General features: G+C 30.4%; 2 protein-coding genes and 1 long non-coding RNA gene across 4 annotated transcripts in view; 2 read left to right on the plus strand and 1 right to left on the minus strand.

Annotated features, from left to right (window-relative positions):
• Window positions 1-15,776, plus strand: part of LOC114126849 (protein tincar) — a 68,990-nt gene extending 53,214 nt beyond the window's left edge. For both annotated transcript variants that reach the window (XM_050202812.1, XM_027990885.2), the window contains 7 exons: window positions 352-501; window positions 2,160-2,353; window positions 3,888-4,542; window positions 5,797-5,956; window positions 8,029-8,167; window positions 9,138-9,287; window positions 12,996-15,776. In XM_050202812.1, coding sequence (XP_050058769.1) covers window positions 352-501; window positions 2,160-2,353; window positions 3,888-4,542; window positions 5,797-5,956; window positions 8,029-8,167; window positions 9,138-9,287; window positions 12,996-13,841 — 2,294 coding nt within the window. In that variant the 3' untranslated portion in view covers window positions 13,842-15,776. The remainder of the gene's footprint in view (window positions 1-351; window positions 502-2,159; window positions 2,354-3,887; window positions 4,543-5,796; window positions 5,957-8,028; window positions 8,168-9,137; window positions 9,288-12,995) is intronic.
• On the minus strand, window positions 4,529-12,989 carry LOC126550744 (uncharacterized). The gene is made up of 3 exons (XR_007604788.1): window positions 12,528-12,989; window positions 5,304-5,359; window positions 4,529-4,616 (listed from the first exon to the last, which is right to left on the minus strand). It is a non-coding gene; the product is annotated as an uncharacterized LOC126550744 (long non-coding RNA).
• Window positions 15,777-19,899: 4,123 nt separating the features above from the next.
• Window positions 19,900-27,023, plus strand: part of LOC114129414 (EGFR adapter protein-like) — a 136,120-nt gene continuing 128,996 nt past the window's right edge. Inside the window, exon 1 of the mRNA XM_050204750.1 lies at window positions 19,900-20,685. Within this exon, the coding sequence (XP_050060707.1) occupies window positions 20,467-20,685 (219 nt within the window). The 5' untranslated portion in view covers window positions 19,900-20,466. The remainder of the gene's footprint in view (window positions 20,686-27,023) is intronic.

Raw genomic sequence — 27,023 nt, forward strand, 5'->3', positions numbered from 1 at the left:
TTTTGTATCCTAACTAAGTTTGTATAATAATAACTCGCTTAACCTCGTGCAGTTAACCCTCAGAATATTAACCCGATAGTGGTCTAGCATTATAATATTAACTGTAGGTGGATATAAGTGTATTATATAATATTATAATATACAGTAGGTTCCTAAATGACGCCCTACGAGGTATGCCTTTTCACTAATTCCTATACACAATAGAAGAATATAATATATTATACTCTATATATATATATATATATAGTATATATCTAAATAGTTCCTCGTAAAGCACGATGCGACCCACAAACAACCCACGCGACGTAATCTACTACGTTTCTCATCTAAGCTTGTTGTGTGCGTTCTCAGATAATATTTGGAATACCGACTTGGACTTTCTGGTCCTCGGTGGTCATCAGTCCAGTCCACCAAACATCACGCTTAAAAATATGCACATTGAACCCAAAACACAGTCGGTTCTTGTCCCACAGTCACCGTCGCCATCAACAAATAGATCATGTAAGTATAATTTAATCCATCGATTAATACGTTGTGTTTTTAAAACTATAAGCTATTTTTTTCTATAAATTATTATTTTAAAAATAACTCTGATAAACAATGGTAAAGTATTGTATATCACTTATGATATTTGATTTGAAAACAGTGATACAATATGGAATTTAAATTCAAAAGTTAAGAGTTTATTAATTTATTTATTCCTTGTCAACATTAAATATTTAAACGGTTTACCAAATATAAAATATAATATTATAGATTTTATATATAAAAAAAAAAGTAAAATTAAAATATGTTATTTGCAATTCCATCGTTCAAAATGTTATTGAAAATAAATTAAACAGATGACTAAGTGGCTATCACAATTTATTATAAGAGCTAGGATAAACAAAATATGTATATTTCGTTGAATATCTTAAAATCTATTAAAATCTATTAATGGAAAATGTTATTTTTTGTTTAGGTTATAAAAACGACGCGACTGTTTTATAATACATGATAGATTATTAAACTTTTAAACTGCAAAATAAAAATGTACAAAACTTTTAAACTACAATCGAATTATTATTCTTTTTTTCGTAGATGATTAAATATATAAATTATAATTGAACATGTTGAAACTTACAGTTATTTAATTCATTTAATAGATACAATATTATTAAAATATTAAATTAAGTTTTATTTGTGAAGTATTTAATCATTATTTTTAAATTTATGATTGAATTTATAAAATATGAACCAAATATTAACATTAAAAGAAGATAATTATTATAGATTTAATGCTTTCTTTTATAGCAAAAATTTGGTCAATATTTATTTTAAACAAAACGTATTTTAAATTTTATATTTTACTTCGTATTACCAATAAATGTTTGTTTTTATTTTATTTATTGTTAACACTGAATCCAAAATTAATTAGATTTTCGTGGTCAATAGCTTTTGTAAACAAATAAAAATTATTACGGACCAATTTTTAAAATAACGAAGGCCATCAAGGTAAAGGTTTTTTAATTTATTTTTACATACCTAACTGTTAATTAATATTTTCTAAATGTATAGTTATAGAAAAAAATATTAAAAATATTTTATTAGATTTTAATAAATAAATGATATTATGTAGAACTTTTAGTTTTTACTGATACCTAACACAGTGCATTGAGTTTGATATACATTATATAGTTTAATATTACTCATTCGAAATTATTAATAATTCATAAACATATAATTATATTTTAAAAATGTACACTGCAATCAAGTATATTGCAAAATTATAATCCCTATAATATTATAACGACATAATAATAAGTGTTAATATATATATATTCAATGATGTTCGATGTTTTTATATTTAAAATATATTTTTGTAGAATAAATTATTGACATATTTTTCATTGTTATTTTTTTCATTTTCTTAATGACAATCCATATTTTTAATCTTAAGCCACAGCGGTTTACTTAACTAAAAGTTTTAATGTAAAAATATCAGTTGTTTAACTAATCATATTTTGTTATACCAATAAATAAGCATTTTTAAGTTTAAACTAGCGGAATAAAATGGTAAGGGATAATCCGCCAAACCTTATCTAAGTTTAAAGACTTTGTTATTCTATACTTGTCCGAATGTCCGATGTAATAACGATTGAAACCCTGATTATTTTCAGACGCTGGGGATACTGATGGGGTCATGTCCGTCGAGTTTTTCAATTACGCCATGGCCTTGTTCATATATTGCGGGCGGTATGCGTCCGTTTTTTGGGAAACTAACAAATGTTTCGCCACGTTATTTTCCGTCCAGCTATTTGCCAACGCTATACAGTGCCTGTCGCTGTATCTTTTCACCTGTATCCTCTACAAGGTGAGACAATATTATTTACACTCGACTGTAGTTGTCTTTTTGTCAAATAAATGTAAAACAATAATATGACAAAATTTAGTTATTAGAAATTTGAACCTCAATGATGCTATAAATGTTTTTGGCTTGTATAATATTATCACGATATAAAAGAAAATTCTCAAATAAAATACATTTCTAGTTCCTTATTTTATTATCTGTAAGTATTAGATTTAAATCATGTACATTCGCATTTAAAAACGTACCATAAAAAAGGTTTAATTTCAGTACTTTGATATAAATGAGATAACGGTTCCAGCAAGGTTTTAATTTCAATTAATTTCAAATGGTTTTTTTTTCAGTTACTTTTTGTCACCTATCCTGACATTAAAAGTTCTATATTTCTACTCTAGTCCCATATAACTATTTTGTTACCAGTTCGTAACAAAGATTTTGGAGCTTGTTCAGGTTTTATTGAATTCCTAATAATAAAGTAGTTAAAATACTGACTATAGAAGTATAAAAATAAAAGTGATAAATGATAGCGATGTTGGTGGTAAGACAGTGTCGCAAATATGAACTAAAATTAGATAGTAAAAATTGAATGAATGAAAAAATATCCTTAACTATTGAATTATTTAAATCACATTATTTTGTAATGATGTTTAAAATAACTTAAAAACGTTTAGATTAAATTTAAACACAAAAGAGTGCTGAAAAATTAATAACATAGTGAAATTAGATAATCATCTTCCACTAAATGTTCTCAAGGTCCGGGTACGTGAATCTGAGAACTTATCAAGTACTTACTTTGTACAAGGTACTATGCACCCTCATATAAAATTAACAAAGATAAATTCTTACCCGTGAAGCTGATCGCTAGTATAGAATCCTTACTGCGCGCAAGCAGAAAAGTATAGGTAGGGCACACTAAGTACGTATTCTAGTTGAGTGATCAACTAAAATATACTGATTATTAATTAACAAAAATTATCCGTTTTTTCTACCCATACAGCAACTGATAATAGTATAATATAGCGTTTAGCAAGAGTGAGAATTGAGTAATAAAATTTTAATCAAGTGTGACAATCGCGACACTCACGTCAAAGGCGGAGACTAAGGCAATTCGCACAAGACTGAAAATGCATTTCAGCACGAGCTAAAAATAATATTTTTTTGGTCACGCCTTTGCCACCTCTGAAAAATTACTACCAATACTACGGTAACCCATAACGAACTGTTCTTGTCATTCCCGACGTCTTTGGATTCGTCAAATTTTTTCGCAGAACATTATGGGAGTAAACCTACTACCAGTGATGTATCCATTCGTTAATTTCAATGATTGATTCTATTCGGGTAGCTATTTTTCCGGTCACTCTTTAGTGGATATAGGTAGTCTACGAGCTAAGAGTCGGAGACAAAATATCGTTGAATTTTCCTACGCTTCTATCGGCAACGAAAATAGTGTTTTCGGGGCACCAGACGTGTTGAAAAAAATCATTATAAATACATAACACATTGTTTACTACCTATCGTTATAAACTCACGTGTCCCGCAGATGCAAGTGTTGGGCGTCTGCAAAATGGTGAAGGAACTGCCGGCCGGACCCACCACGTACCACCTGGTCCTGGATCACTTGGACACCGCGGTCCTGTTCACCGTCACCACCGTGCTGATATTCGTGTCCAATTCGATAGTGTACTACTACGGGTACACTCGATTCAGTGGGTTCGTGAAACGGCAGACGGGCGGACGGAAATCCGTGGCCGACGCATACTCTAGCCTGATGCCGTACTGCGCCAGCGTACTGGCCCTGCTGGCCGTCGTCGCGTCCGAGAGTCCGCTGCTGTACAACGCCATCGTCGTGTTCCGGTCGTCCCTCAACGGTGTGGTTTTGGCGTGCCTTTTGAACTCCACCGCGCACGTGTTCGTCTGGATAGCCATGTGGTCCGTGCTCACGCTCAAGCCCTGTTGGATGTTCAACCTGCACCTGTTCTTGGAGTATGACTCCAAAGGAGGCAGTGGAGGTGCAAGCGGAGGAGGCGGTGCAGGCGGTGCAGGCGGAGGCGAAGGAGACGACGCGCAGCGCGTGCCACTGCTGGTGGTGGCCCAGGGCGCCACGTACTCGCTGACCGAGAAGACGGCCAAGCGAATCGTCACGTCGGTAGTGGAACGCGTAGTCGCCGACTACACGCGAGTCGCTGCCAATTCGGGTGAGCTTGTGCATTGCGATGATATTATTTCGTTAGTCTTATTAGGTGCTATAGTAATGATGCCAAAGCCGAAACTGAAAAAAAAAAAATGTTAGAGAGGGGTCCAACATCTTTTTAATATTATAGAATATATTGAACACTTGTCATTTTTACATTTAATAAACGTTTTTAAATTTGATTATTATTGTTATTAAATCATAAGTCGTCATTATAATATTCAATTTACATAATAGTTGATTATTTTATAATAAAAAAATGTTTCTATTTTTAAAAACTTCAAGGGGAGGTCTGAACCCCTCGACCCTTCCCCCAAGTTACGGCCTAGACTGGTGCAGCTATTAGATTATTATTATTTTACGCGGTATTCTTTGCCCGTATTTGAGACTATCGGTTAATATTGTCTCCGTGTATTTTAAGAATCTTACAGGCTGGAGTGATTATACACGTCATAAAGTAGTCTTTAAGATTCTCATAAATAATTTTAGTGAAAAATAATTTTTTTCGAGCATAAATGCCTAGAAATTGTTCTAATTAGGTAGTTACTATTTTACTGGCCTATTTTCCGAAGTCGTATAACTCGACTTGTATTTTGTCAAGTACCTATAACTATTATAACAGTGATGATGTAGTGTAATTTCGTACACGAAATTCGTCACCAACACATGTATGGGTATAATAAGTTGCTCTATTAATTCGAGGCCACTCAGGCCAGTTAAATTAACGAATATATTTATTAATTATTATATAATAAATTGACTCACGTTATAATTATAGTTTTTTTTCTCTAAATTTTTTCTTGTGGACAGCGGTGTGACACCTGTAGATGATAATTTTTCAACATTAAGTATTAAAACATAAAAAATATAATATTAAAAATATATAATTACTTTATAAAACATATACAAAAGCCGAAAAGTGACTTATACTGAACTATGTTCAATTCAAATCAAAATTATTTATTATTTTAAATAGAATAGTTGAAACCAAAAATACAACAGAGTGATTTTCTGGTTATTTTTCACTGATATATATATTATATATTTATAGATATATGCATTATAAATATTAGCAAACAAAGACTAAAATGTATTAATTATTATATCATACTAAATTATGTGTAGGTTTTATAAAATTCAGAAGGTTTAGAATGTTAATTTTTGCTTTTCGCCAAGAATTGGTTAAACATCATCTTGAATTTAACCCTGGTTAAATTGTTTTAATAATTTTATTAAAATTATACCACTCTTATTCTAGACAAGCACAAGTATAAAAGAACGCCAAAAACAATGAGTGATGAACAAATATACTGGCCTAGACCAAAGTCAAGTTCAGGCCGTAGTTGTTTAAGTGAAATGGAAGACTCGGACGAACAGTCAGGCTGTTTTGGTTGTAAACGGACAAAAAAATCTACAAGGTATGTATGTTTGGGGTTAATTTTTATAAAATTCATTTAAAATAACAATGTGATTAAAAACGTATTTTCGTTAAAATTACAAAATAGCAACCATACCTTCCGTTATTCTCGATAATTACTACGTTTGTTCCGCTTTAAACTGTTCAGTAAACAAATAACAATAATAATGAAAAATGTTCATAATTATCATAACTATACTTTCCCGGTAAAAGTATGATTGTTAACCTTGGAACATAATAGATTATACATTTTTTTCTTCGAACGGTAGTCCACTGCAGATAAATAATGTATTATTACAACATAATATCAATTAAGACGTTTAAGAAGTCTCGCGCATTGTCTACTGCATTTAATGAGAAACGATAGTAATTCTTTTCTGACCGCACCTACGTATTCATTACAATGGTTTTTAACAATGAATGACGGCACACGAAAACAATGTCTAAAAGAAGCAGTCGTCAAAAAAAAATAGTAATAATAATAACAATAATCATCTTTTATACTTCTATGGCCTGCACAAAATTTTTTTTTATCAATTATTTGATATCTACGACGCGTGATGTGTCGCTTACGTTTTTCTATAGGTATCAAATTGTCTCAACATACAAGTATATAACAAATCAACAATATTACATACGCATTTATAGTATAATACAATATTATAATGTCAAACACTCATTATTTCAAGAATTATTAAATCATATACATTTTTAAACTGTACAGTAAATATATTTCTAATAAGAATTTTATATTACAAACTATTTTTTTACTTACTTTTTTTTTTATACAGTTAACCATTTGTGACACGATTTTGTACTAGGCAATCAATAGTTTTATAAACTTAAATCAAATATTTATATTCATATTTTAGATTCTTAGATATAGCAGAACGATAAGTGTTTCTTGTTTGTGTATTATGTATTATGTATATGTACACGATTTATTGTAGAAAAAAATATACTTTGATCTTCAATTTTTAAGATAGTTTTTCTGATAAACATTGAATTTTGTTTAAACTTTCGAATAGTCAAAATTTAAAATTCCTAGTATTTTCAAATTATTCAACAAAAACAAAATAAGGAAAAACGGGAATTCTTATGCAAATCTAGTTTTTTATAACATCGATGATTTTATTATTTTATTATACCTAATTCAAATTGTAAATACTTGAAATATTTGCCTGGTGTTTAAGTTAAGATTTGCTATATACGGTAAAATTTCCAAAATATTTTATTTATTTTTACAGTATTAATAGATGTTTTAGATTTTAGAATTGTGTAGTTGTTATTCTATAAATATTGATAAAAAATATTCACCAGGACAAAAAGCTGAATATTTAAAACAAAAATGTTTATAAACTAATATTTATGTTTTTTTTTTTCAAAATGTACATACTGGATCTCACTATATTACTAGTAGTAAAATAAATTACTATTTATAATAAAAATATTATTACTTCATAAAATATACTAATAAATATATATATATATATTGGTTGATAGACCGTTTTAGCCTAGAATTGTTTTTCAAAAGTAATGAATTCAAATTTAACATTCAACATCTACTATACTGTATAAATAGGTTACCGTCTTTCCTCTTTTCAGTATAATTATCAAATATTTAAATTATATTAAATAATAATAATAATAATAATAATTTCAATCAACCCACCAACATTTTTCACATTTATTTATTGCACGTGGCAGTGAATGAATTCAATATTATAGGTGATGTACAATTAATTCATTAAAACTCTAAATGTTTATTTTTAAAACTATTTGTTCAAAAATATTTTATAACTGTACAGTTTAAAAAATACATTTTAGATACAAAATTCGATAGTATTAAAGATTTCGATAAACATCATAAAGGGTATAAATCAAAAATAAAGGCATTAGGTACCATAAATAATACCCTAAGAACTGCGAATTGTTATTCTACTTGAATCGTTCGAAAAGATTATTTATTTTCAGAAATAATTTATTAGTATTTACTATTAAAATAATCATCTTATTTCGAACACGAAGGACTTCAACATTGTTTATCTTAATACTTAAATTCTTTTGTCACAGAGGTATACCGATGGACAAAATCAACCGGAGGGGAGTCAGTCCAGAAGACGACGGTGATTATGCGAAGCTCCGCGAATTGCCGATGGTCGCTAGAGCTACAAACGATCATAGTGACGATAATACTTCCGAAGACACGAAGGTAAGAACGGTCTTGGTTCGTAATCGAAACATAAAACCGCATTGCATACCGTTCGCGTGCACGAAAATACTCTATAGGGTATCTAACACAAACCGTCCACCTATATTATGTACACAGTATTATCTTGAATTTTAAAATAGTATAACTTCACTAGTCAGTCCCGTGAATGTCTGCTGAAAATTCTTAATAAAAAACGAGTAAATATATAGATATTCTGATTCTGGAATTTTTGATTTTACCGTCATCAAAGGTTAAATATTGTTATAAGCAAATAAGCGTACTAAAAACGCACTAAAAATATTTATATTACTGTCGTGGTCGAACATGTAAAAAACACCCAGTATAGTAATAATGTTGTTGAGTTTTAAAGTTTTTGTTTGGGTCGCATGTTTATTAATATATATTTTGAATTCCGTTTACGAAGACAGAGTTCCAAATTTCCTTTGTGTATAAACGACAACTTTTAAAATGAGATTAAATGTATGACCTTTCTTCGATTTTGCGATAAAAAAAAAATCAATAACTCGCATTGTTTTCACCAATTCTGCCTGTAGTAAATTATATTTCTTTTTCACTCATAGAACTGTTTTTAATGAGTTTTAAAAAAACGGAATTTTATTTCTATTCACTTTAATATAAAATCCTAATTACTTATATGGTTTCTAAACGATAATAAATTATTATTATCATAATTTATTATTTCATCAGTAATGAATAATACTTTTTAGAACCAGAACGATAAAAAATCTATTTTAAAATAAGTTTTTTGTTTTAAAACCACGAGTTAAAATTGTCAAATCAATTTGAAAATTTTTTTTTTTGGTTAAAGTTTAAGTTGGGTTTTGTTTGGGTTTGTTTGACATTAAAAAAGTTTGGTTTGTAAATCTGGGTTTGTAGTTGTACTACTATAATCGTATACAACTTCCGGGCAAAATTACGATTGTATAATATACGGGATTTTCTCATACAGCTTTTGGACACGGTCCGGGAAGGTGTAATTACGTACGCTAGCGCCAACACAAGAGAGTTGTTTTACTCGCCGGCCACGCCACCACCGCCACCGCCGCCCATACAAGAAGACATAAGTTCAGCTGCAGAATTCCACGCTAGCAAAACCCAAGTGAGTACATAGTAATATAGTAAATTAGTAAAGGTTAAAGGTATACACCTTTCTCGACGATACAATAACAACAAACAGACAAATGCGTTGTCAGGTAGAAATATTAATTATCTTTGTATCTGATATAAAATCAAAGTAAAACTCAATGCTAGCCGAGTTAATGAATAATTTAAAGTTTTTTAAGTAGAAGAAAAGCGAAAACGAAAATTAAACAAATTAAAAGTTGACAGTTATAATTACATTTTAAAATAACTTTGCTAAATAAAAATAAAAGTATCTTATTAACTTAAATTAAGCGTTTTTTTTAATGATTTTGTGTATTAGACTTCTGTCAAAAGCGAGGGGAGCGTCAACATAAATTAGACGTAATAAACTATACCAGCAAAATTCATAAGGCTTAATGCCGGTTTTAAATTTAAAATTAACTCATCATTATACTTATCAAACTGATGTAGTGAAAATTAATTTAAATTAACATGAAAACAAATGAAAAGAAAAAAAATAGTAATAAAATCTGTATCTTATAGTATAATAAGTTGTTATAATAAAGCAAGTTAAATTATTATTAATACATTTAACTGATCAAGTTGTCAATAACATGACCAGCTCCGACAATATGATAAATGTCATCCTAATAACTTTCAACAATATGCGTTGATTTTATTTTTTTGTGTCTGGTTCATAATTTTGGAGTGATAATATTATTATGAAACCACAAACGACTGGGGATTTGACATTCGTAAAAGCTTAATGGCCACTATCATCACGTTTTATCACTTTGGTAGATTTTATCATTGCCAGCTGGTTTATTCGCTCATGCAAATATTTATAGATTAAAATTTCAACCATACACAGTTATAATATGATTGTCATTACGACAAGAGTGACGAAATCGATACATATCCCTTTATTATTGTGTGCTGTAACAATAATAGCATTATACAGTTTATATAGTTATAAATTATTTGTTAAAAGTGAATCGATTTAGTATGTGACTTTAATATATTATTTGAAATTAATTGCTTATTGATTTTTGAGCCCCTCGTAATATTGCGGATATATCTATACTTTTCCGGCCATTTTAAACTGAAATTCGATTATCAAATATACGTTTAATCGAATAAAGAAGTGGTGGTAGAACATGTATCATAAAACTATTGTCTACGCATTTTCACACGTTAGAATTCTAAAATCTTTTTACAAAATGCAAATAATTATACAATATAAATAAAATCGCGTATTTTTTGTATAAAAATATATTTAATTATAATAATTAATCTTTGATCCTTAATCCTTTTTTTTTATGAAAACCCGACTTCGGCTTTAACAATATTAATTAGCAACAGTTTCATTTTACGACCGTGGAAAATATTAAAACAGGCGAATCTAGAGCTTCGTTTTGGGATGAGACGCGATCCGTAATTATACATTATACATAACGCATATAATATACTATTATGAGTATTATAATGGTATAATTTAGTAGGAGTCCTTCACCGACATCCACACGCGAAATCGTAGAAATTGTCTATATTTAGTCTGTCATTGTAGACTTTTTGTAAGTGCGGTTTAACATTAATTACATCGAGTAGCGAGATTTATTATAATATTATATTTATCTCGTATTATATCATACTATATTATATCCTTGGCTCAGCTTTAAATGGGTTGAGTGTAAACTTATCATTTTATATTCGTCAACACGGCAACGCACGCACGCCCAAACACAATAAATATATACATAGACACACGATATATACGCAAAACGCATATACCCTCGTCGTGAATATAATCCTCTTAAAAGTTTCAGAAACTCGTCTCGGAAGTTTTGTGTTAATGCTACATCTACATATATTTCAGCGTTGGATCATATATACGTTGTAGTGTATAGCGGTTTGACTGTTGCACTAAAGCTACACTGCGATCTGATAAAAAAATTCCTCGCAGACATTCGATCTCAGTGTAAGAGGGGAAGAGGCTTTAAAACGAATTCAATACAATTCTTGTAAAAAGTCTCCCATTTCAACATCCAGTTAGGTTAGGTAAAATTCTCGATTATTTTTATTCGTTTTTCATTTCGTTCAATGCTAATTTTATAACCGTACTAAATTAGATATATATATAGATACAATATTGTAAATACAAAAATATCAAAGTTTAACAATCTGTGAGAATAGAAAGTCATACGCTAATCGAATCACCCTTCAATACTCCAACTGTTAAAAACAATAATATCAAATGATGTTAAACTACCATTAAACAAACGGTATTTATACTGTACGCGTTACTTCAGTGAAACATTAATCAAATACCAAAATAGTAAAATAGACGTTGACTTTGGAACGATTGAGGTTAATATTCAAGTGTTATGATGATAGCTATAATATTTCAATATTTGAACGTGTGCTGACATTAATTGGAATTCTGCAAGTGATCCGAGCGTATAGTAGAGATTGTAAGGGTTTTGGAAACGAATCAACAACTTTAAGCCGAAAAAAAATTAATACGAGATATGAAAATGTTTATTTTTATGCTCTAGATTGCAGCTGTTGGCTGTGTGATGAGTGTCACTGCATAGAGCAGGATCATCTTCCCTCGATCGCATAATATTATGCTATCACAAAATCCACGTTTATTCGCGTTGGTGACAGGACGAGCTTAATTTTTATCGTTCCGAAAGTTGCCATCGTTTCCGCGCGTACACCGCTGCTGTTGTCGAGCGCAAAAAGTTTGTTCGTTTAATTGAACGCCCACTTTCACCCGTATTTCCTTAGCCGCAAAGCCTTTGCATTATGGTGGTGTATACACGGCAATCGGCTATTAAAAAGTTTCGGTGACGTCATCCGTAATAAGTAGACGACTTCGTTTCGTAATTAAATAATAGCATATCGACGACCACGCTCGTGGTATACTTGAGCAATAAAATATTCAAACCTAAACAACATTCTTAGCCAACACGCACACAGACGTTATCTATATTATTCCTATGGTAGATATATTATCTAATTGAGATCAGCAATAGTTACAAATAAAATCACGATTAAAATATTTATGATAAACTGAAATGACCAAACTTACAGAAGAATATTACTCCAAAGGTTCCTCGAGTCCTGATTATATTTTTGGTGGGTCACGTTTCGTCTCGAAATATTTATACGTTTTATATATTTTTTTTTACTATATTAACTTACTATAATGCATCTATGTATAAAAGAAAATATATATTTCATGTATAATTACCTGTTATACGACATTTTCCGTGTGCGGCTACATTATAAACCGATGTTCGAGTTTAGTTTTATCGTTGATAATAAATTATCCACTACTATTAAAAGTTTACCAGAGACTTGTCACTACGGCACTTTTAGGTGAAAAATTATCGCAAAGATAGTGATCGATATAAAAAGTAACAAAAAAAAAAATAATAATAATAAAATCATTAGTAAATTATGTCGCTAAAATTTAAGCTTTTATCGAAATAACCGGTCAGAGAGTGAACGTTTTTCGACTCGAACGATATAAAAAAACAAAAACGATTATTTTTTTTTGGCCGTTCATCGTCCCGTCGATTGTAATATTGTCCTATCAAAACGTACCGTTCATCGATGACGGTCGACACATTAATAATAATTGTTGAATATTATATTTTAAATTCAAATAAATTTCAGTCGTATTAATTCGGCACAACCGTTTTTTTTTTCGTTGCAGGTGTCCAAGCAACAACAACAGCTGCGCGAACACGCGTACCGCGGCGGCGGCGTGTACAGCAAAACGACGGCGGCGACGGGCCTGCAGCTGCAGGGCGGGCCGCAGCGCACGTCGGGCGCCGCATCGGTGACGACCGCCGACGATTTCGAGGAAGAGGACACGGTCAAGTCGGAGTCCGAGGCGTCCGCGGCCGGCCACTCGCCGCAGGCCGCGTGCAGCGGCCACAGCGAATCGTCGAGCGGTGTGCACTCAAACAGCAGCCACGACACGGCGGCCACGATGCCGCTGCCGCCGCCGCCGCCGCCGTTGCAACTGTCGCCGGCCGCGTCCACGTCCACGCTGTCGCCGACGGACGACGAACAGCGGCGCCGGGCCAGTTACGCCGACCTGCAGATCATCGACACGGTGGTGATCCGGCACAAGGGCGGCCCGGGCGCCAAGGCCCGCATGCCGCCGGACCCGTGCACCAGGCCCACGAACGTGTCGCTCAGCTCGTTCACGGAACCTCGGGGCGCCCGGAACCGGCCCGGCTCGGTGCCCGGCTGGAGGACGATGCCGCACAACGTCGCGGCGCCCGCGCCCCCGCCCCAGGTCAAGGCCCCGTCGCACTATCGCCAGTACCAACATCAGCAGCAGCAGCAGCAGCAGCAACAGCAACAAAATCAGATCAACTATCAGCAGCATCAACGGCAGTGGTCGTCGTCGTACAACGGCGGCGGCGGCGTGGGGGTGAGCGGCGTCAAAGCGTCCGGCGGCGTCCGGTCGCGGAACCACTCGACCATACCCACGCACCACAACGGCGTCAGGCTGTTCCAGCAGCACCAGCAGCAGTCGTACGGCCAATAATACGTTTCGGGCCGTCCTTCCTGAATTATTATTATGTTTGTAATGTGATTCGAAAACGTTACGATTGCAGTAGAGGAACGTATAATACTCAGTAGCACACGACATGATAATATTGTTAAAAAAAAAAGGGAGGTGCCGACGGAAGTAGAACCGTCCGGTCGGAGCTTTTCGAAAAAAAAACAACAGACGGATTTTGAATCATATACCGTAGACGTTTCCGCTCTGACGACTTAAACTATACCTCCGTGCGGAACAGTCGACCCACGATCAATATTATAATATACCCCAAACCATTCCTGAAAATAATCGAAACGATCTAGTCCCGTGATTCGTGCATATAATCATAATATCGTGTATCTATAGTAAAATAATAATATGTGTTTAACGACTTTAGTTTCGGAATTATTACTATTAAATGATATTTATCTAAATATATAATTAACGTATCATTATTATTATTATTATTATTATTATATCATTATCCATAATATCACATTTAATCGTATCGATAATTATTATTATATTATATAAAATGACAAACTACACCGATATAAGACGTATGTAATAATAAGTCATATTATAATTATATGTATATATTAAATATATTATATATCCAGAAACGTTTACCTCCAAACGACCCGAACGAATTTGTCGTGTTGAGCTTACCAAATATATTGTTTTTTTTTTTTTTTTTTTTAATTTATCACCCGATAGACTGAACGACACTAACTAATACGTAGATGTATATAGAGTATAGAGTGAAAAAAAGACTCCGTCCTTGCCACCAAAGGAATTTTCAAGCGAGCGCAGGGAAACAATTTTATTTATTTATATAATTTATAGTTCATAAACTTGCGTTGTAAAAATATTATCGTATCATATTTTATATCGTTATGTTCGTCATACATTAATATTACGCGCTATTCCGTACTCTCGACTTTAATTTTACGATATTATTATAATCGTCCACACATCTACAAACGTAATGTCCGTTTACGATTCGAGAGACTGTATTATATAACGTTGTGAGTGGAGATGTAAGTGATATTTACTTTCCGAACACCGAATCTATGTATCTTAAGGTTTGGTACTTACCACAATCCGAGAATTCACCGACGACAATAAGCGATATCAGCCCAGATTCGAATTTTGTCGGGATTAGTCACGGGTATTTTTCGAGCTAGGTAGAGAGTCTCGCCTGTAATACGATTTATATCAATATAATATTTTGTATAATTTTTTTTTTTTATCTTACAAATGTAACCCAACCGATTCTAATTATGACTCGTTATTTCTATCGATCCGTTTTGTTTTCACGATTCCCTTCGACAGACTGTTGTTATCCTTGGTGCTATATGATACGTTTATCATTTTTTTTTTAAAGTTTGAGCATTTCTCCATTATTTTCATACAATCTTTTGTACTATATTTTCAGTTTATTCTATTTTTTTTATTATCATTACTATTTTTTTTTTTTATATAATTGTCAAATAACATTTTATATACTGTATAATATTATAATATAAGATATTTACATACCTTCATATTCTTTTTATATACCTATATTATATATTATTACAATTACGTGTGCGCATATTTATAATTATTTTAAGATATATAATATTATTAAAAAACAAAATGTTTAGTCATATAAATTATAATATTATATTTAGTGATTATAGTATGACATGTATTTTGTGTACGCGATAGGTATACTGCCCGGACAAAACGGACAATAAAACGTCGTTTTTCCCGCGTATCACAATATTATTATATAGGTAGTATTTATGACAGATTATAGTCAACGTAAACAAAACATATTATAATAATAAATTAATTAGCGTCCGTTGTATTTACAATATTATTATTGATACTTAGATATTATGTTGTGTTTTATAATTTTAAATAAAGATCTCATTTGTACTTTGAACCAAATCACTGAACTTCTATTATAGTCTACATACTTACACCTACATTCACATTATTGTCATTTTGGTATAAACCGATCTGAATAATACAAAACTAGATCGTAATTATTTAAAGCTACTAAATGCATATTCATGTTTTGCTGACAATAAAATATACAGATATACGGAATATTGTCAAATCCGTGTTAAGCTGTGCACAAAAAGTCGATCCAGGTTCAAAATAATATCCATATACCTAATCCGTGGATAAAAAGGGATTGAGTACTATAGACAGATTCCAGATCCCACAGTGTATAATATAATTCAGAACGATTTCATCGATGGATTAGTGTGTTGTATTTATTTATTTATTTTTACTCTGCAACTGGAAAAAAAATGTTTAAGATCTCTCACTTTGTGTTATTGAATAATCGATTAACTTTGAATTCTTTATTTAACTTGCCAACAAATAAACAAATAAAATTTATTTTTAAATGAAAAAAAACACATTTTTGTGATAAATTAAAGATTCGAATAATTGTTGAAATTGTTGTAATAAACTAAATAAGTAAAGATACTGTACTTAAAAAGAAAATGTGGCAAATAACTAACCTTGTGTGTGCCAGCATATTATACAATTGACATCCGAAATAAACTACCAGCTATAATTAATAATATGTGAACATACTAAAAAAAATCCAAACAATTATAAAGATAAACAATATTGTTCTGACTGAAATTTATTTGCTTTATAGTTACATTATGAATAATAATATTACCAATCTCTGACTAAAATGTAGATAATTTTAATATTTTAGTGGCAATAAGTTAAACTTTGTATATTTAATTACAAGATTTCAGTTATTCCTACATTTTGCATACTTCTTTAACTCCAATTCAGCTAATATCGATATTATTTTGTGCTGTTATTTAACTCAGTGATTATCTATCTATTATAATAATGATATAATAAAATAGATAATGTAAAACTATATATCTAATGCCAAAACGACAGTTTGACAAACTGACTATTGGTGCAAAATGTTAAAATTTTAGAAAATTAACTATTTTCATATAATTATTTTAAGGTATTTTAATTGAAAAAATAACAGTCTATATCGCTTATAATAGCTACAAATTCTGAAACTGATTATTTTTTTCAAAATCCAAGAAAAGTGGATAATTTTAAACAAAATAAGTTGTAAGATGATAAATTATTACCTACTAAAAAAAAAAAAAAAAACGGAGAAATGTAATCCCACCACTTCGACCACTGTGTGTGTTAAATTGCTTTTTAAGATGCAAAACGCTTACGGTACGCTTTGCTTTATATACGACGGACGCGAGCAATACCATCCTATATATACATATATACATTGAAATAAGTATAAAATATTGTACAAGTACGAGTTACTGGATCCGTTGTTCAGAGATAAACGTGATCGACGATGAGATTCGCGCGATAAAAAGTGTCGTAAATCGTTCCGATAATTGTCTTATTTTTTTTTTTTATTATTATTATTTGCCAGCTATTTAAATAATAGTGGCGAAAGCAGTAACATTTTAAATGTAAATCATAAATATTCGACTGCAGCCGTATAATCTCCAACACCGGTTGCCGTCGCGATAGGTCATATAAGTAAATAATATTATACCCGTCCCTATGTTTTGAATGGGAGAAAAAAATAGATAAATAATATTACTCACGTGAAAAGCGAGTACAATATTGATGTACGAATTTCTCTGCTAGTAGTCAATCATAATGTTATATTATTTTTAGCTATTCCACCTAAGTTTTTACATTGTGCGTGTGTGCACAATATACGATGATATGATCGTCAAGACTACACACAAACCATCGTTTTATATGTCATATTATGTTAAACGATTACACGTAATACCCGAACACTGACGCGTAGTAAATCTTATTCCGATTTGAGGGCGTCATCTATATTGCAATAAAAAACTTCACGGTTATATTTTATTCATTTTATATTTTTTTTTTTTACTTGAACGTTTTATATAAATTTAACGATACAATCATACATCATATATTAACTGCTGTCATCAACATTTCATCACTTGACACAATCGTGTAACTTACATTATAAAAGTAAAAAAAAAAATAGATAAATCATGGTTTAAATATAACAGTTTATTAAACTATATAGGGTTGCTATACTAGGTTTTTAATATAAGTTTGAAAACTCTTAATTACTTTATTATGCATATTTTAATACCCACACGGAACAACAACAGATAACACCGTTGAACATTTATAATGTTAACTATTTAATAACCTCATTAATTGTATTACCATAAAATTATAGTTTATCAATCCCATTTAATCTATAATAACCATTTTCAAACTTATTAAACACCCTGTATGCAAGATATATTTAGTATATTTAAGCTGCTATAAGATAAATAAAGCTCACTGTAAACAACTGGATTATAAACTAAAGCTATCCTGTTCAATAAGGTTAATTTAAATAATGCAGTGATATAGCATATTTAAGTATTATTTTTTTTTCGAATTTACATTTTTAATCTTTGATCTACAAATGTTTACAAGCACTGAAGTATGTGTATGGCGCTATAATTAAGTTACTTTATACTAATTTAGGAGAGTATAGTAATATAACATTTGGTATCACAAAAGCGTAACATAATTGCCTATACAGTACGCCGTCTTTTTAATTTTGTTATTAATTTATGAACTTCGATCATCCATCAGGCGCCGAACTAAAGTTCTGACTAATAATCAAATAGAAAGTTAATTGAATTTATTGAAATTTTTTTTTTATATAAAATAAAACAAAAAAAATTAAATAGTTTTTTATAATTGTTCACACATTATCGAATGAGTGTGCCAAATTTTCAAATGTTATATTTAATATCACTGTTATCTTCAATACCGACAATTATTTTTCATTTATTTAATGATATTTATTTTTGAGTATTACGGTTAGTCGGAATAACGATTAATCGAGTGACTCGCGATTAAACGAAGTTCTACTGTATGTTTATCGTTTCAGTAATAATTATACTGTAGGCTGTGACAAAATTGAAATACAATTTCATCTCACTAATCACTATAAAATATTATAATATTATGCATTTTGAATTATGTATATACCATTATACTATGTACAAAATTTAAAGAATTCATATAATATTTACCCACTTAGTCAATATTTGTTCAAAAAGCAAATATAAAATTACATTATTTTTTTCTACAAGTTTTGCTGTTGTACGAAGAAACTTGGAAATCATTTAGATTATGTTAGGATATTTTTTTTCTAACAAAAATATCCATATCGTGTATACAACAATAGCTAAAATAATATAGTAAATACATTTTTTCTACGAAACATTATTCACTTATATGCTTACACGCACTATAAAATCAATACCAATTGATTCTCTAAAATGTTTGTACAAAATGTGATCAAAATTGTATTAATGAAATCAGCTAAATTTTTGATTTTATTATAAAACGGTATAATTATATAGCAGTATTGTAATTAAAAATTGAATAGAGAAATCAGACGGAATAAAAATACGAAATTGTTGATACTTTAGTAGGTACATTATCTGACTTGCTCGCCTTAACGAAAATAGAAGTATATCAACATGTTGATGTTCGCGTTTAAATGTATCATAGATAATATTATTATATACCTCAGTAATTGGAATGTAACAATTAAACAACCGAGGCTCGGTTAATATAACCTTTGCAGCTGACGTTCATTCAAAACGTTTCGGAAAGTGGTTGTCGCAGTACGTCTTTTCGCTCAGCGATTAAACCCCGCGTGGAAATCGAAAATTCGAAAATACTCGTTCAGAGTACCGTTGCAGTGTTCGGATTCAATTTTCGGCCGTACGAACGTGACAACTCACGGGGAGGACCTGAAGTAAAAAAAAAAAAAGTATAATATGTTATATTATTATTATTTACGACGACGATAGGTATAAGTTCGGTGTGCCATTGCTGCTGCGACGACGACGACGACGACTACGACAACGACGACCGGTTCCTCTCTCTCGTTCTCTCGCCCACTCTCACTCTCTCGCACACGCTCTCGGGGGACCGTTGTGTGTCGACTGCGAGTCGCCCGGACCATGTCTGCACCGGTCCCAGTACAGTCTGAACGCGCGACGCGTGCGCACACAGTACAGTGCCGAATCGCCTCCGACAAGTACGGTCCGACGAATTCGCACGATTTTCATTATTATCGGTAGGTAGACCGTGAACGATTTCAAAATTTTTTTCGGGTTAACAGTGCTGCCGTGTTTTTGTGTGTGAGGGTTGATTTTCGTTTTGGCGATATTATATCGTTTCGTTTCTATCGCTCGCCCGACCTCCGCCGCTCTCGAAGCTCTATCGAACGCTGCTCACTATGTACTACTATGTAGTTCCGAGCGGTGCAACGGTTTTCGGCGATAAATAACGTCAGTCCGTCCGACGAGCCAGTTTCGCGTTTTTTATTATTTATTTATAATAAATACGATTTGCGCGGGCGACGGCGAACCATTATAATATTATACACACACTAAACCGGTTGTTGACCTCTGGCGAGGGCGCGCGGCCGAGCGCGAGAGCGACGGCGGCGGCGGCGGCGGCGGCGGTAGCACCGTCGACGGCAGACGCGCCGCCGACCCGGTCACATCTCGGACCGTCGCCTCCGCCGCCTCCGCCGCTTCGACCGCCACAGATGTCGTCGGACTCGGTCGCCGTTGCCGGGACAGCCACCGACGACATCCGCCACTACCGGCATCACCACCGTCATCATCATCACCATCATCTCCATCACCACGGCAAACGTTATAAGCGACCGCCTCCGCCGCCGTCGTTGCGAAGATCGCCGTCGCCCGAGACGGCCGTGGCCACGCGCGACACGCCGGACGCCGAAGCATACCATCATCCTGTCAAGGTATACCTACCACCTCTTTATCACTGTAAAACTATTGGATTAGGATATTTAGAAAATCTAAAAAAAATATGCACTTAGAAATTAAAACGTGCGTGCGGACTATTGCGGACGCATAAAATACGTTCGCAATAGACGATGGCCGTTTAATAAAATCGGACGCTTTCATTGAAAAAAAAATAAAATAAAATTTAGTAAAAGTGATAAAAATAAAAATTAATGTATTAGGAAATTGTATGAGTAAATTCAATAATGAGGTATAAAATAATTTTTAATGTTAAAATATACACTCATCTTCAAATTATGCTATACAAAAATAGCATAATTTTAAACTCCAATAAGTGATAAACGGATTTCTATCTAAGTTTATTTTGGACTTACAAAAACTAAAAAAAATTAACAAAACGGTAACACATACATAATGATTCTATTTTTTACTTATTACAATTTACTGTTCAAATCTACACTTTATAGCCAATAATCACAATACTGCATTACTGCGTGGGGTGAACGACATTTTATGACAGCGCAATGATAATAATCGGAACGGATGAGTATTATAGTGGTAAACTTATACGAGGGTTAGGTCCAGATATTTGGTAATATTTGGAGCCGTAAGCGTATATAGGATAAAATTCTTGAAAAGTTATTTTACGGGTATTTTACCAATTTCACCAGACCTATTTTTATTGTGGAAAAAGGTCAATAATCCGTCGTTTCCATCACAAATTAATTTAAAGTTGTAAGTTAATTTTGTAGATGCTAAAAACCGCACACTTAAGATAAATTCTAATTAAAACCGCACAATATATTTAGTATAGGTTAGAACCACAAAATTTTATATGGTTATTATATTCAAAAATCGTGCATTATAATTAATTTAATTTATCAATTATTGCAATGTAATTTTAAAAATTAAAATTGATTGTCTATATTTTTTACTTGTTCATATATATAACAAACAATTCATTATGAATTAATACACATTCTAAATACATTTTTAGTTTTAGCGGTTTTACTTTATTATTGAAGTGTTATTTGAGGTTTAGTTAGTTTTTAATACCGATTGAAAAAAGTCAAACTTATCAAACCAGGAAAGAATGGACAATTATAAATTATACAGATACTTTTAGTGTCTAATAAAATTAACAGTTTTATTATACTTATTTATTTAATATTTGTTTAAATAAATTTAAAAGAAAACTAAGAGTCTTATTAGAAATTCCTTCGACGACTATATAAATCGGGGAGTATTAACATTTAACAATAAAATATTATATTCTACCAATTCCAATTTAAAAAACTCTGTTTTTTATGTATTGAGTAATAAATAAATTGTTTTATAAAATTGTAACAAACGTGTTATTATTTATTGCACAATAAACTCTTATACTTGGTATAAATGTATAATGCAATATGTAACGGTTATAACAAAAACATCGTAGAAAATATTTCATTCCTATTTTATGATCGAGAATATATTATATTAATCGATGACTGCTATGGTAATACCTATAGTTATGCTCAAAAATCGACCCCTAAAAAAAAAAAATCAATATCTATATCAGTTTTTATGGTTTCGAGTAGGTATCGTATAGTAATGTATTAATGTACATTAGACATTGTATAATATTTAAATGTGTATTTCAGAATCTACGAAATACGGACCGCGTATCCAATAGTAAATCTATTTTTTTTAAACGTCGTGCTGTTGTCGCGATCACAATATTATTTACGCGCGCATATATTATATGCACCGTGATTTATCGCGAATATAAGATTACACCAAGTATGTGTATTATAATAATAATTGTCCACACGTGCACAGAAGAGCGAACTACATATTCGTACTGAAGTCGTATACGCTCATACTTGGCGTTTATTATTAAATATGTATTATCTCGTATATTGTGCCGCGAGGGGAGGTATAATAAATTTAACCGTTACGGGAATAGTAATAATATGGGTCCGTCGCGTGAACGATAATAAAATGATACGATGGCGATCGCCTGTTTTTGTACTTTTTTTGCGTTTTTTTGAGTCATCTCCTGTTTTTGTCTTAGCTAATTATTTAACGCAGCGTGATGTCGAGTGTTTGTTTAAAATCGTTTAAAATGTTATGGAAATAAAAATGAAGTACTGATTTGTTTTATAAATTTTAAGTTCTCAATGGTTTGTTAGATTGATATATTATTATCATATTTTTTTAGTATCCGACTACAACATTTATTGTTTGTATATTAATTATTGTTTTGTGTTAATGTCGTCATATAATATATAAATAAAACAAAAAAAAATCATACTCGTAATATAGGACCTATTGATTCCGCCAGACGGTATATTTTACATATCCCAACTAAAAACGAATTAGTTTAGATTTTTTTAAATTTTTAAGCAATATAATATATATATTTTTTTTTTTAGTTGAAATTTAGTAAAGAAACTTGAATATTTAAGTTAAATACACAATTATTACTTTATCATTTTTATACTTAACGCTTATGGTAATAACGCCATGTGTATACTATGAGCATTTGATCTGAAATGCGTGTATCAATCCTATTTCATAATTAACCAGAAAACGTTATTCAATAAGTCGTAAGACTTTATATTAAATAGGTACCACATTATATCCCCAAAAAATTTTAAAAAAGCAAAATAAGGGATAAAATCGTAAAAATGTAAAAACTTTAAAATATCAAAATATCTGTAAAACTGTGCATAAAAAAATTTTTCATTGAATACCCATATTATAATAATAGTATAAGCAGAAGACTTAATATACATTTAGCATTATAATAACTTATATTGAATAAACGTGCATCGTCTATCGTCATCGTATATGGTTCGTCGTTGGAAATCATAGATTTTATGGATTTTTTTAGAGATTATAAAAGGTATGTGTATACATATTACATACATTTGTAAATTTTTATAACATTTTCTCCGTGAAACTTCGCGTAAAAAATTTATTTTTGTCCCATGTACATAATGTGTATCGATTATATACGCATGTACCAATATAACTGTTTAAGACTATAAGATAATATATTTATAAGCATTATATGGTAGTAAACAAAAAACTCGGTGAGCATTATTTATGTATTCCGTTTGGAAGGTAATCTTACCAAGCGATGGTCAGAGAAAACGACTTCCCGCCGAGGGGAATATAAAATATTATAAGTACTATCGAACGGATGATGTCATCTTTAATTATCTTTCGGCCTAAATTTATATTTTATATCACGTATCTTTACGCATATTATATTTTAATATACTAATTACTATTATTATTATCATTAGTATATATTTTTTAGTTTAATCTGCATTTTAAGTAAAGTGCACTTGTAAAAATAATATACAACATGATGTAATATTATATATAATATTTATAGTTACTTATGTTGTAAATTTAAGTAAAAAATATAAATTATAAAATTGTATGTACATTGTACACAATATTATATCGGAGACTTGAATGCATAACCATATTATACGCGAGTCCAAAAACCGAAATGGCAACTTCGTGAGTTTGTTCGAAAGTTGTTTTCTACTAAAAATCAAAAAATACATTAATTACAGCATATTATACTCATATTATACAGCATATTTTACATATATATTATCTTTTTAAGAAAAAATTCAACATTTATTGTAATTTTTACACCACTTTAAATCTTTATTTTTAATAGTTCAAAATAATAGTAAATTTGTTTTATTTTTATTATCATAATTATATAATTTTTATGTATTATGGCCCTAAATAATCTTATAATATACATACAATATAGTTTCATTCACATTGTATTTAACACTTAATTTTTAAAAAAAAAAATTTGATTATCGGGTTTTAACTGATTTTTACAAAAAATGTTTTTTTTTTTATGCGATCGAATTCAAAATAATATATATCATCACTCTTTAAAGTGAGATGGCTACTCACTTTTATTTTTTCCGTTGTTCCCTTACGAAATTATAATCATATATTAGGATTATAATAACATATGATTTACCATTATCGTTATATTATATTTATATATACAAATGAACATATTATTATAATATTGTAGTATACTAATTTCTTTTACACACTGTAATCATTATCATGTACAATCAAGTTGGTTAATTTACAGACGTCTACCACAATAATCTTCGTACTTACATTTTTTCAACATAATATTAAAAATTTTCGTTTAAAATATTTACTAACGTAAACTCTGCGTGTAAAACATTTTTTATAAATATATACTATCCCGAACTAACTAAAATTATTTTGTTGATAAAATCGGTAAACCTGAATTATATGCATAAACGAAAATCATGATTTCTACATAGTATGTTTTTATAATTTTATATAATTTATCAGTGAGATGAATATTTATAATTTAATATTGTATAAAAATGTTAATTACCAATATTATGGTATGATATTCAAATCGTCTGGAATTATATACTGGCTACCACACGTGTAAGAAATATAATCATTCATAGCCGTAATACAGAACGGACAAGTAGGAATGTATAAGATATGTACATAACAATAATGGAATATTTAATTAGTTCAATGTTTATCTAACAAATATGACTAGTATTTTAATTCTACAAGTACGTAATAATATAACCCAATATTTACCATAATAAAATTCGTTTACAAAATCAATAATAGAGGTTTTCGTATAATAACATAGTCAAAGAAAATTACGATGCATGGACTAACTATGTGAAAACTATCACAATAATATGTATAAAAATCAAAAATGCTTAAATGCCGATATTTTGTGTTCCGTTACAGTTATTAAAAATCATTTAACTGCGTAGGTACTTAGCTAAATCATAATACATATTAAATTCATTTTTCTACTGTTTTACCTATACTTTAATATTATTATAATATAATAATATAAATAATAATAATAATTATAATAATATGTTAATATAATTTGACATATTTCATTTATCATTATCAAGTTGTATAAAATAACTGTATACATATAGATATCTAGATTCCTACGCACTAACATTTTTTAATATGATGAGCATTATTCATTTGAAGTTATTTTATATTTTTATTCATAACAACTAAAACAATTTTTACGTAGAAATATAAAATAATAACCAGAGTCAACAGTGATAAATAATGACATGTTTAAAAATATTTATAATTAATGATACACACTATAGAATTATCAGAAAAGCAACTTAGATAATATCTACAAGTAGGTAGTAGTATAGGTACGTATACAGGTTAAATAGAGGTTAAATCCAACTTCTTTTAACTTATTAAGAGATATGCATAATCTATTAAATATTATATGAAACTAAAATATATTAATAACATATATATTTAATTAGGATTAACTTAAATTGTCTGTACAAATTACTTTTCAGTCACTATTTCATTTTTCATTTGAAATTATATCAATTATGAAGGTTTTAACTCGAGGTGAAGAGTAAAAAATAATTTTCCAAAAACGTCTAACTCATTAGATTATTCCTAGGATTGTTAGTATAAAAACTGCACTATAATATTATGATAATGTAATGGATTGTATTACATTATCAATTTTTGGTATTTTATACATGATTGAGTTGGGAAATTTATATACTTATTTCTATACATGTTATGTGCTATAGATAGCTATTTAAAAAAAAATAATTGTAAACTAATATATTGAAAATATATAATTGATAATTTTTATGAGTATGATAAAATAATTACTTCACTCAGAAAGGTACTATTGATTCAAACGTTAATAACCATATAATGTAATATAACATTTATATACATTACTATAATAATTTGATACTAATAATAAAATGAACGCAATGTTTTCGGCAAAAACTAAATAAATTTAAAACTAATAATAAAATAATTTTTTAAAATATCAATATCAAAAAACATAATATCATGAAACATAGTTGGCAACATAGCCTGTCAGACTGTTTCCGCTCGTTTTTCATGTACAATTAAATATTTTTGAATTCGAATCTAACACACCCATTAAAGTGACCCACTCAACACCTACAACTGTACAGCAGAGCAGTAGACACTTGCCCTAACCCACCTATTAATTTTACTTGACATTTTTTTATTTAAAAATAATTTCTGAAACATTCATAAAATTGTAAGACATATTATGACTATTAATTATTAATGCACCTATTTTATTTTTTAAAGTCATTTTAAATTAAAAAATAAATTTAAGGTATAGTTACCATAAATGAATAATGATTACCTACCGTGGAAATTATTTAAGATGAATTAATTATCTATGTGAGTACCCGGAGTTTCATAGCGTATTTTTTGTTAGTTTTCGTAGTTATCTGTAATAATTACTCAA

Source organism: Aphis gossypii, chromosome 3 (genome assembly GCF_020184175.1).
Source record: "Aphis gossypii isolate Hap1 chromosome 3, ASM2018417v2, whole genome shotgun sequence".
Taxonomy (NCBI): domain Eukaryota; kingdom Metazoa; phylum Arthropoda; class Insecta; order Hemiptera; family Aphididae; genus Aphis; species Aphis gossypii.